This window comes from Mastigoproctus giganteus, chromosome 10 (assembly GCF_048544385.1).
Source record: "Mastigoproctus giganteus isolate SK-2022 chromosome 10, ASM4854438v1, whole genome shotgun sequence".
Lineage (NCBI taxonomy): Eukaryota > Metazoa > Arthropoda > Arachnida > Uropygi > Thelyphonidae > Mastigoproctus > Mastigoproctus giganteus.
The window spans coordinates 129,834,296-129,846,352 of NC_143584.1; the positions used below are offsets into that span (position 1 = coordinate 129,834,296).

General features: G+C 36.2%; 1 protein-coding gene across 8 annotated transcripts in view; it reads right to left on the reverse strand.

Annotated features, from left to right (window-relative positions):
- The window catches only part of LOC150079283 (ubiquitin carboxyl-terminal hydrolase 48-like), a 955,076-nt gene that overhangs the window by 810,635 nt on the left and 132,384 nt on the right, over positions 1 to 12,057 (reverse strand). For all 8 annotated transcript variants that reach the window (XM_090382262.1, XM_090382266.1, XM_090382265.1 and 5 more), the window contains one exon: positions 9,671 to 9,752. In XM_090382262.1, the coding sequence (XP_090238388.1) occupies positions 9,671 to 9,752 (82 nt within the window). The remainder of the gene's footprint in view (positions 1 to 9,670; positions 9,753 to 12,057) is intronic.

Below are 12,057 nucleotides of genomic sequence, written 5' to 3' on the forward strand. Positions count from 1 at the left end.
CTCCTTTTTCCCAACCATTTTCCCAACTCCACTAATCACTTGTAGCTCTGTGACTTCCCTTCTTTGCAACTGACTTTCTCCAGTCCAACTTTCCTAACAGTGAAGTAATTTTCCTTGACAATTTTAATCTTTACAGATCCAGCTGGCTTCCATTCTCTAGTTACACAGACCCAGTTGGTCGATATGCTGAGGCTTTTGCAATTACTAATGACCTCACACAGATTGCTTATTTACCTACCAGAACACCAGACAATCCTAACCATACAGCCAACATGCTTGATCTTTTTCTCACAAACAACCCTTCTAAGTACAGGGCCGAAGTGAGTGGTCCTTTAGGCACCTCAGATCGCAACTTGGTGATGTCTCTTCTCCAATAGAGCCTTTATCTGATGGCTATAAACCTTGTGCTGTTTGGCATTACAGGGATGCAAAATAGGATGACCTGTGAGATTTCTTTTCTTCTTTTCCTTGGGTGGATTACTGTTTCAAAACTTCTAATGTCAACGTTTGCTCAGATCGTGTCAGTTAAATTATTCTTGTAGGAATGGAATCCTTTATTCCTCACTCCACTTTAAAATCTTGTCCTTTGTCTAAACCTTGGTTTTCCAATAAATGTGCTAAGGCTGTTCAAGAGAAGAGTGTTGCATATCGTAATTGGTTTGTTTCCAATTCTTCAGTTTCATTTTCTGCCCACACCAAAGCTCGCAACAATTATAAAACAGTTATTAATCAGTCCAAACTAGATTTTGAACAGGCTAAGAGGAGAAATCTTGCTTCTTGCCCTAATGGTCACTGAGCATTTTGGTCTCTTGCCAAAGCTATTGGTCGCAACTTTTGCCCATCTCTGCTCCCACCTCTTTCAAAACCAGATGGTTCTATTGTCACTTCAGCCAAGGATAAAGCTGACCTGTAAGCATCCTATTTTGTTTCCAACTGATGTATTAATGATCTTAGTAAAACACCTCCCACCGTTCACAACATGCTCCATTCAATGCCTGCTTTGGTCTTCCGTCAAAAGGATGTCAGAAGAATTTTGATGAATCTCGATGCTAAGAAAGTTCCAAGTCCTGATGGTATTTCTCCACTTGTTCTCAAAACCTGTGCTCCTGAACTTACTCCTGTTTTTTGCCACTTTTTTCACTTTCTTATTACAAAGGTGTTTTTCCTTCTGCTTGGAAATTTGCTCATATCCAGCCAGTTCCTTCTCTGACCACTCAGCGAGGGTGCTGGTAAATGGTAGATGGCTCTCTGTCTTCTAACTTCTCCACTAATGCTGGTGTGCCCCAAGGTTCAGTTCTTTCCCCCACTCTTTTCCTCTTGTATATTAATGACCTTCTTCCATTGACTGGAAATCCTATCCGTAGTTTTGCCGATGATAGCACATTGCATTCCACTTTCCATTTTGAGAAACCTTGCCCTGCTCAATCAGCTTCAACTTCTCAAAGATCCGTTAACAATTCCTTAAATGCCAATCTACAGGTAATTCTCCAGTGGGATAAAGACAACTTAGTTGATTTCAATCCTTCTAAAACTCAGTCTTGCCTTATATCTCGCAAAAAAGGATTCTTCTTCTCCTATGCTTATCTTTGGTGACACTCCGATTTCTGGGCAAGATGATATATCTTTTGGGGATTACCCTGACTTCTAATCTCTCTTGGCATAAGCGCATTATAAATATTGCTTCCTCTGCATCTAAAAAACTTGGTTTTCTCTTTCGTTCTCGGCGTTACTTTTCTTCCAAACAGCTGTTCACTCTGTACAAATCGCAAATCTACTCTACCATGGAATATTGTTCCCACACTGGGGGGGGGTACCCCCAAAACCTCTCTCAGGCTTTTAGACTCCATTCAGAAGAGAGCAGTTAGGTTAATTAATGACTCATCTCTAACAGAGTCTGTCCACTCTGTCTCATAGACGTACTGTTTCTGCACATGCCTTTTCTACAGATACTTCCATGGGCACTGTTCTTCTGAATTGGCTTCTATAATTCCCGCTCTCTCTTTCAAAACAATCCGAACATGTGTCGCCACCAGCCAACATCCATTTACTGTCCAACTTCAAACTCACAGAACCAACTTTTCATCTTCCTCGTTTATGCATTCAACTGCCATTTCTAGAAAAACCTTCTTTCATACGTATTTCCTGAAAATTGCAGTCTACAGAAGTTCAAGTGTAATGTCAACAAATATCTTCTTTCGTCTTCTCAACCAACCCAAACACCTAACTCCAACCCAACCTAAGCACTATAGGTTCTAATACCTCTCATGTTTGGGGTTTTCTTAAAAAAAAAAAAAAAGAAAGATGATATATCCTGTCCATTCCAACTGAGGATCAGGAAAGAAACTGGTGGTGATTTGCCATTGTATTTTTTAATTTTTACTATATCATTCAAGTATCAGTATCTTTGGTGATAGTGGATGCATACTTAATCCAAGAGTCCTTTCTTGCTTGTCTTCTTATGTTATGTGCTTTGGCCCTAAGTCCTTTGTAGTTTGATAAGGTTATTATTAGCTGTAGGATATTTATGGAACAAGTTCCATGCATTACTTTTCACCTTTTTTTTTTTTAATGGTGCACTTTGTTCCACCAGTGATTAGTATGTTTTCATTTTGCAATATGCGATTGTAGTATAGTAACTTTGGCTGCAGCTACAATTTGTTGTGTTATGTGTTGAGTTACATCCTCAATATGCTGAGATTCAATGATTTTGATATCAAATAAATATACCATGCATATACATGCATGGTATATTTATTTAAATTTGTTTTGGAAAATTTCATTTTGTTCAACTTTTCGTTTCTGAAGTGATTGTTGTTTAGATTCAATAGATTACTGAGTAATGGTTGCTGCTGTAGATGTAATCAATCACTGACAATCAATGATTGGAAATGATACTGCCCAACAGATGGAAAGACTGATGGCAGAGATTAATCCTGTGGAAAGGCAAACATATGTGTGCAGTTTGTTTGTTTGTTTGTTTGTTATTTTAGGAGCATTAGCAACTTAGGCCATATTGCTCCGGGAATATGCGGTGGTCATTCCCTTGACCTTTCCGCATCCTCCGCATTTGGTGGTGATGGGCTCGAACCCCGGTCTAATCAAGAAGCGTGTGCTACGCACTGCTGCTCCTTCCCACCTGGCTACGGAGGTGCCATATGTGTGCAGACCAGTGTAAAGTATAGTAAGGCAGTGCTTGTCAATTATTGCTTTGAGTAATTTACCTCGCTTGTCCATTTGATGTGATCCCCAAAGTGGGTTGTGTGCTTTGAAGTCACCTAGTAAATAGAACGGAGTTAGTAACTGAATAATGAGGTTATCTAAATCTGTTTCAGTATATACAGTGAAACTTCTCCTAACGGACATCTCTCTACAACGGACATTTTCAAATTCCCCAACTCACCTCCATTGGTTTTAACGTGTTTGCAGCTTCTGTCTAGCGGACATTCTCTGTAACAGATGCGGACAGGCAATCTGCACTGTTTCGTTTAGATTAGCACTTAATTTGATCTCCCCATAACGGACTGCGGGAGAGCTCACGGCCCTTTTTCTAGGAACGTTTCTTCCACATATTGACTCAATCTATTTCCGATTCTCTGAATTTTATCAAGGTTTACGTCGCGGTTGTAAACCCTTTTTCATGAATTTTTAAGGCACGTGTAAAACTTCTGATGAATTCGGTGTGTGCAGGGGGCGGGGTGAATTTGGTCGGCCTTTCGTCTTTTCAGTTTCAGTTTTCAGTTTTGTTCAGTGTCGTGTGAAGTACACAATGTTTTCTCGTAAACATTTAACTTTAAAAGATAAAGTCGAACTCATTAATGCGTATGATCGGCAAAAAAATAGTGTTCGCAATCTCGCTGCAAAATTCAAAATCGGGAAGACGCAGGTAAGCGACATCCTAAAGAAAAAAAATGAACTGCTCAAACAATTTTGGCAACACGGAAATGATCACGTTCAAAAATCATTCCCGAAAACTGTTGGACTTCAAATTGACAATGTTACGTATGAGTGGTTTTGTCGCGCACATGCTAAAAAAATTCCCATTAATGGGCCTATTATTAGGGAAAAGGCTTTGGAGGTTGCGAAATCTATGGGAGTAAATGAGTTCAAAGCTTCTGTGGGATGGCTAGACAAGTTCAAAACTCGGCATAAAATTTCTTGGAAAACCGTAAGTGGTGAAGGTGGATCTGTTGATACTGGGGTTGTAACAGAGTGGACCGTCAAATTGGAAGAGTTATGTCGTGATTTTGAAGCTAAGGATATTTACAATTGTGACAAAACAAGGTTGTTTTTTAAAGCTCTTCCTGAAAAAACAATGAATCTAAAAAACGAAAAGTGCCAGGGCGGAAAAATTTCTAAGGAACGCTTGACTGTACTATTGTGTACAAATATGCTGGGAGACTTTGAACAACCTCTTGTTATAGGAAAACCATAAAATCCTTGTTGTTTCAAGGGCATAAAGTTGAATCTTTTGAATGTTGACTGGAAGTCTAATAAAAAAGTGTGCATGACACGAGATATCATGAGCGAATGGATAAGTCACTTTAACCAAAACATGATTCGTCAAAACAGAAAAATTATTCTTTTCATGGATAATGCTGCATCTCACCCGCACATTGAATTGTCCAACATTCAAATCGTTTTTCTTCCACCAAACACATCTGCAGAGTGTCAGCCCTTGGATCAAGGGATAATAAAAAATTTTAAACTTCACTACAGAAAACGTGTTTTACGACATCTCATTGCAAACATGAACGATGTAACATGTACGAGTGACCTTGCAAAGAAAATCAGCATCCTAGATGCGATTCAGTGGATTTCCTCTTCAGTAAATGCAATTAGAAAACAAACTGTCGTGAACTGCTTTGTAAAGTCTGGCTTCTCAAACGCAAAAATTGAAGTTGTGAACAGCAATGTGGAGCACCAAGAAGAACAAGAACTTCAACATCTATTGATAATGTACGATACTTCAGCTACAAGTGACCCTGGCTACAAAGATATAGACTCGAACCTCACTACAGAAGATGGTGCTCTAGATATCAACGACATTATCATTGATATTTTTCAAGAAGTTCCTCATGAGGATGAAGAAATGGAAGGAGGTCATTCTGTCGAAGAACATATTAACGACGAACCACCGATGAAAATAGAAGAAGTGCTCATACAAATCAATCGTTTAAAAATGTTTTTCGCCACTGAAGAAGATACTGAAGGACTTTCAATGGTTTCTTCACTCTAAACAAATGTTGAAAACAAAATTATCAGCCGGAAGAAGGTGCAGAAGAAAATAAGTGATTACTGTATGTATTTTTCTTAAGATAAAGTCATAATATGCATAGCACAATTGTATGTATATTATTTACAAAAATATTGTGCAAAATCTGTATATAATTTAATTTAACATTAAATGTTTAACGATTTTTCTTTATCTCTTGTGTATGTAATTGTATATTATTTACAAAAATATTGTTCAAAATCTGTATATATTTTAATTTAATTTTACATTAAACGTTTAACGACTTTTCTTTCTTTCTTTTTTTTTTTTTTCTCCCTCAGACTTGTTGTTAGCGGACACTTCTCTCTAACGGACACATTTTCGTTCCCCATGGCTGTCCGTTAAAGGGAAGTTTCACTGTATGTCATTTAGTGTGAGGTATATGGAGACAAAAGTGAATGAGATGGTATGAGCAATAGGCACTATGACGGCCTTTAAACAAGGATGTAGTAGTATACGTTTGGATGGAATTCTCGATTCCACCTAAAACTGATGCTGTTGTGGTAGTGTTTGACAAGTCTGAAAGTAAATGGAAGTAGTATGTTGCAGTTCAAACTTCCTCCAACAGATAGTAGTGCTGAGATTGTCCAGTAGGCTGACAGGTTGCAAGTAACAACCAGTTTCATTAGTAGCATTAATGTTCCGTGTCACGATTTTGCAATGGAGCGATGAACAAATATCAGTTTTTCTTTAAACTGGGAAAATCTGCCACAGAAATATATGAAATGTTAAAAACTGTTTATGGTGATGAAACATTAAGTTGTACCAATGTGTTTGAATGCTATAAGTGGTTCAAAGATGGACGTGAGAATGTTTGCAATGAGTCAAAGAAGTGGGCATTGTCAACCTCTTGAAATGAGGACAGAGTTGCAAAATTTCAGGAAATTAGCATTTGCAAATGATACAAGAAAGCAAGCTTATACAGTGACAACAACAAAAAAAAAAAAAAAAAAAAATTGCAATCTCCCATTTCCCCTATTCATTCCCTCCACCAATAGTTTATTAGTTCTTCCTCGAACTAATAAACTTCCACAACAATGGATGGAAATTTGTTCTAACAATCAACCACCTGATGGTTAAATGCAAACTTCCACACATCTGTGTGGAAATTTGCATCAAATAAACATCGATTCGAGTTTATTTGTTTTTTAAGATGAGTAATAATTTAAGGATTTAGAATTTCACAGTCAGGAAGACTGTCCGTCATGCTACTATGATCAGTTGTGCTGAACGAACCTTGCGACGAAGAAGATACATGCCTTTTTGTGTTTCTGAAAATGTATTCAGGATCGATCTGAAATGGTGAAATCAAAGAAATTTTATAAGTTTCCTCAGATGGAAGAAACAACAAAGGATTCGACGTGTACTGGCTTACGAAAAAAACATGTACTATATTTCTTTAGAACAGCTAGAGAAAACTTGAAATTTGCATACTAATGAGGGAACGAAATTTAAAAGAGAAATTCAGGTATGCATTAGTTTCAGGTCTGTGGTTGAGAATTTTTTAGAGAACAATAAAGATCTGGACTACCAGTCTACAGTTGAAAATATGTTGGTGACCTTCAAAAAGTTGGGCCACAACATGATTGTCACAGTACATTTTTACACTTCCACATTTGGAAGTGTAAGTGAAGAACAGGTTGAAAGTTTAAACAGGACATTAGACACATGGAGATGGGATACCAGAGGAGTTGAAATGTCAACATCAGGGCTGATATTTGCTGGATACTGAAGAGGTATTGTACAGTAGAAGCATCTGCAAGAAAATGAAAAAAAACAAAACACTAATAATGAAAGTTTTACCAAGTTTTTAAAGTGAAAGGAGAGTTTTTAGTGTACTTTTTAATATTCTGCCCTTTTCAGTAGTATCTTATAAAGATGACAATGAACTGTCCAAAAATTTTTGGGAAAATATCAGACAATAAAAACTGTGCTACCAATTGCAAAATTTTCGCATGGGTACAGCTAGAATACAGCTATTTGCATAGAAAATTAGGTTGTTAGTATACTTTTTAATATACTGCCCTTTTCAGTAGTATTTTATAGAGATGACAATGATTGGCCAAAAATTTTCAGGAAAATATCAGGCAATAAAAACTGTGCTACCAGTTGCAAACTTTTACCAACTGCACTAAGTTGGCAGCCCTACTACGTGTAGATTTGACTCCATCCGATTCGACGTTGCTATTCTCATTTAAGAGAGGCAGTTTCCTATTCGGCTGGCTATAAATAAAAGTCAAGGGCAAACATCTGATAGTCAGAATTTCGCTTACTAACCCTGTATTTAGTCATGACCAATTGTATGTAGCAATGTCTTGGTTTAGATCATTCCAGCATGTTAAGATAAGGTTACCAGAAGGGCAAAAGAATATAAAAAATGCCATTTTCAAAGAAGTATTATAGAGACTGTACTACATTTTGTAGGTGTCAAATTGTTACGCAACGTGCACATTTTGAATAATCGGAAAGATGGTGAAACCAAAGAAAATTTATAAGATTCCTTAGATACAAGAAATGAGAAAGGATTCGATGCATACTGGCTTACCTGCTCATGGCAAAACACAGACTACATTTCTTTAGGACAGCTAGAGAAAGACTGCTACCAATTGTGAAATTTTCGCAATGGGTAATACTAGTGTTTCTATGTTTTATAGAGAGGGCTTGGTGGAAGCTTTTGATCCAAGTAAACTAGATTTAATTATTAAGCATACTGGAAAGGATAGGATGGATTGAAAACACAAAAGAATGATTAGTAGATTATACTGGGAACAAAAAGGAGTAGTTGCTGTTGCCTGTCCCTAACTTGATTTAATATGTAAGTAAAAGAAATGGTTGGGGAGGCATTTGATAAAAGAAATATGGATGAGGAATAGTTGTATAGGAAGAATATGGGGGTAAGGTTATTAAAATGTCAGATTTGCAAATGATGGTAGGTTATGAGGAAGGATTGCAGAAATTGTTTAATAGGCTAGAGGAAAGTTGTGATAGGTTTGCAATGAGAATAAATACTGAGAAGACAAAGGTTTTAAGAGTATGGAAGAGAGAGAGGTACACATTGAATACGGACATAGGAGTAGAGACAGTGAAACAGTCTCTCCTCCCATAGGTATAATATAGGTATTTAGAAAGCCTAATAGTGAAAACGTAAAGAACAGCAGAGAAATAAAAATAATAGTAATGGATAAAAAATATTTTTGGAAGTGAAGAAGAATATTAAGTGGGAGATTAGGAATTGGTTTAAGGAAAAAATTGGTATGATGTCTGGTATGGAGAGTGGTAGTTTATGGAGCAAAGACATGGATATTCAGAATAAAAGATATTAGAAGATTGAAAAGTTTTGGGATGTGGATATGGAGGAGAATAGAAAAGATAAAATTGGTCAATCAAGTTTTTTTTTTTTTTTTTTGGTAGTTGTTGGTGCATAGGCTTCTGTGGCCATAATGCACCTCCCAAGGTTTTTTCAGTACTTTGATCCAAGCCCGAGGTGGGAATCGAACCCGCGACCTTTGGGTTGCCAGGCAGCACTTTACCCACCTGGCTAGCCCGGTCGGCCGGTCAATCAAGTAACAAAGGTGAAGAGGCTCAGAGGAAGAGTGAGGGAAAACTATAACAAATGAATTGAGAGGGGATAATGGATAGGTGTAAAGTGTAAAATGTGTTAGTTGTCTGACAGCACCAGGGGATTCCCCCATCTCCACATTGTATTCTTTGTACATGTGACACAGAACTCTGTGAAGGCCAGAGATTTAAAGGTGTATGGGGGAAGGAATTTTGTGTACCACTGTATCTCTGATCATTTAGCCGTTGGGCCCCTAATGGGACCCAACATTGTCCACACTTTGATCCGGGGAGGCAAGTCAGACACCCAGTAGATTTTTAATAGTACTCTGGCAGGCCCTGCCACCTAGTTTCCTAAGAGTTCAGTGGCTAGGGCCTATATAAAAAAAAAAAAAAAAAAATGAAGTGCTGGTTAAGGCTGAATTGGAGCTTAAAGTTAGGGTAGAGTTAAATTTAGACACTAAGTTCTGTTTAGTTTAAATTAAGAGCAAGTGCAATGGTTGGGTAAGTTAGAGTAGGGAAGAAGACTGAAGGCTGGGGGGAACAGAAGTATGGGGACGATAGGGAAGGTGGCCCCAGAAATATCAGTGTGGCTGAGAATAGGGAGATTTGGAGAGTCCAAGTAGTTGTTGAGTTGTACACATGGACTTGCCCTTGGCAAAACAGTGATGATGATGAGAGAAATAAATAAAACAGCAAAATGCGCTAGTAAAATGGCAAATATGAAAATCCTGGAGTGCAAACCTTTATCTTCTCAGTATTTATTCTTATACTACATTATCAAATTGCAATTAGCACAACAAACTGGAGAACTAGTTTGAATTAATCTTGAAAAATCACCTATACTTTCTAGCTCCTGTGGATCTTCTTCAGGTTTCCACTGGTATATGGCTTTCCTAAGTACAGGATTGTGATACCATACCTAAAACAGAAACCTAACAATAAATTACCTTTTACAAATAAGAGACAGAAATCTTTTTCTTATACAATAGTTTTTGAGGGTTTAATATTTTAATATCTGAAAGACTTATAGTGACTAATGATAGCATATTGTTCTTTAAAAATGGGATCATTAAAAGGCATGGCTATAATGCAAGATATTAAAGTGGATAAAGGAAACATTTCCCTGCATTGGAGAAGTATTTAAATGCTAAAAATATATATATACAGAGTGTCTCATTAGCTGGGCAACCCAAAATATTTGCTATAAACTCAAATTGAATAGACATAGGAATGTAAATTTGAAGTAGAGGTGGTGCAACAAACATAGATGTGTAGTCAGATGTGTGCTATAGTATTGACATTTGCATAGAACTGCTTCATTCCGGTTATTGTTGATTTTTAGGTGCATCTACAACTTAGGCTATATTGAGCCTTGTATATTCTGTCTGTACAAGTGTGTATTCATGGGCTAATTTGCATGTTGTACAGGCTGAAAATTCTGGAATAGCTCACGAGGAAAACCTACCTGGGATTGGCTAGCTACAGTCCCAGTTGAAGAAGCCCTTAGAAATTCTTCATCTCTGATGGACTTGAATGCAGACTGCTCCCAAAAAAGTGATAAGTGGTGTTTCATTCTGGAAAGCATTTTAAATACGAACTTCACATTTAAAATTCAAATTTCACAACAAAGGCATCAGGAAAGAAGAACATATGGAAATTCATAAAGAAATTTAGAGAGATAGGAAATGTGAATGATCACACATGTAGCAGGAAGCCTAGCTGAAATGAAACATAATGAAGACTTTGCAAACAGACTTTTGTCTGTTTGTAAAGAAGCCCATACATTTCTCTTAGAAAATTTGCTATTATAAACTAGTTTTTCATACTGCACTTGTTAGAGTTTGATTATAACAAATAAAAAGTAAAAGTTTTACCCATAAAAATTGAAGGTAGTGCACAAGTTTAAAGGAGTTTAAAAATGAAAATGAGTAGCCTAATACAATAGATTTTTGCAACACATCATAACTGGGCTGGACATTCCAAACAAGATGTTTTCATATATGAGGTTTAGTTTAATTTTAGAGATTCTATCAACACCTAAAACTGCACAATGAGCCACTGCAGTTGCAAAATATTGGAGTCTGGTATGCCGTGTCTAACTGCTGCATAATTGGATTCTATCTTGTTTTACAAACAGCAACTTCTTAGTGCTGCATTGCCATTTTCATGCAAATTGACAATGAAGAATGTGCCAAAGGCTAACTAATTCCATAGAGTGGTTTTGCGGGAACTTTGGCCACCATGATCACTAGATTAACTACACCTGAATTCTTCCATTGGGATTAATTGAAGGAGCACGTTTACATAAACAATCTTCACAACCTGCAAGAAGCACAAGATAACATATAGTCTGTTAATGATATTATTCAAGATATGCTTTAGAATACTGCAAAGAACATGTTTTTTCCATATACATATGTACCTCTCTGAGGACAGTGAATATTTTCAGCAGCTTTTGTAAAAGTCTGTTCAGATAAATGTGTAAAGTATCTATAAATCAATTTTCACATTCCTATGTCTATTCATTACAGGTTTAAGAAATATCCGGGGCTTAAATAAAAAAAAAAAAAAAAATTTTTTATTTAAAGGTGTATGGGTAAATTTAAATAAATTGTTATCCTTAATTTATTTAAATTTATTAAAATTAATTTAAAGTTATAGCTCTCTCAACTCCCCATGGGGGGGTTTGAGAGAGTTGTTATGTTATATAATCTTTTAACAATAAAATACTTCTCTCCCAATGCAGAAAAATGATCTTTATCGACAAACTGTTTCTTAACACGTGGACATAGGTATGTAGCAAATACTTTTAAGGAACATGGATAAAAAAAAAAATTATGTCAAGATCTGATATATCACAAAACAACATAAAACATAAAATAGTTACCGAAGGACATCTTTTAATCTAGGGGAACAAAATTCATTTAATAAAACACCTCTACATGTAGATAATTTATTTTCTAACTAATTTGTTTAATTATGTACAGTATTAAATTTAATTTAGAAAACAAGCATTTTCAGCTGTTCCAGTTCCTATTACTACATTTTAATTTGTTGATTACATTTAGTTTATTATGGAAGGGACACAGACAGGCTCTAAAACATATTTCTAAATATAAATTTAAACTGATTTAAATTAAGTAACTTTAATGTTTAATAAAAAATATTTTAATTTAACTTTTTAATTAAAAATTAAACTTGAAAAGAAAAAAAATTCTTCTTCT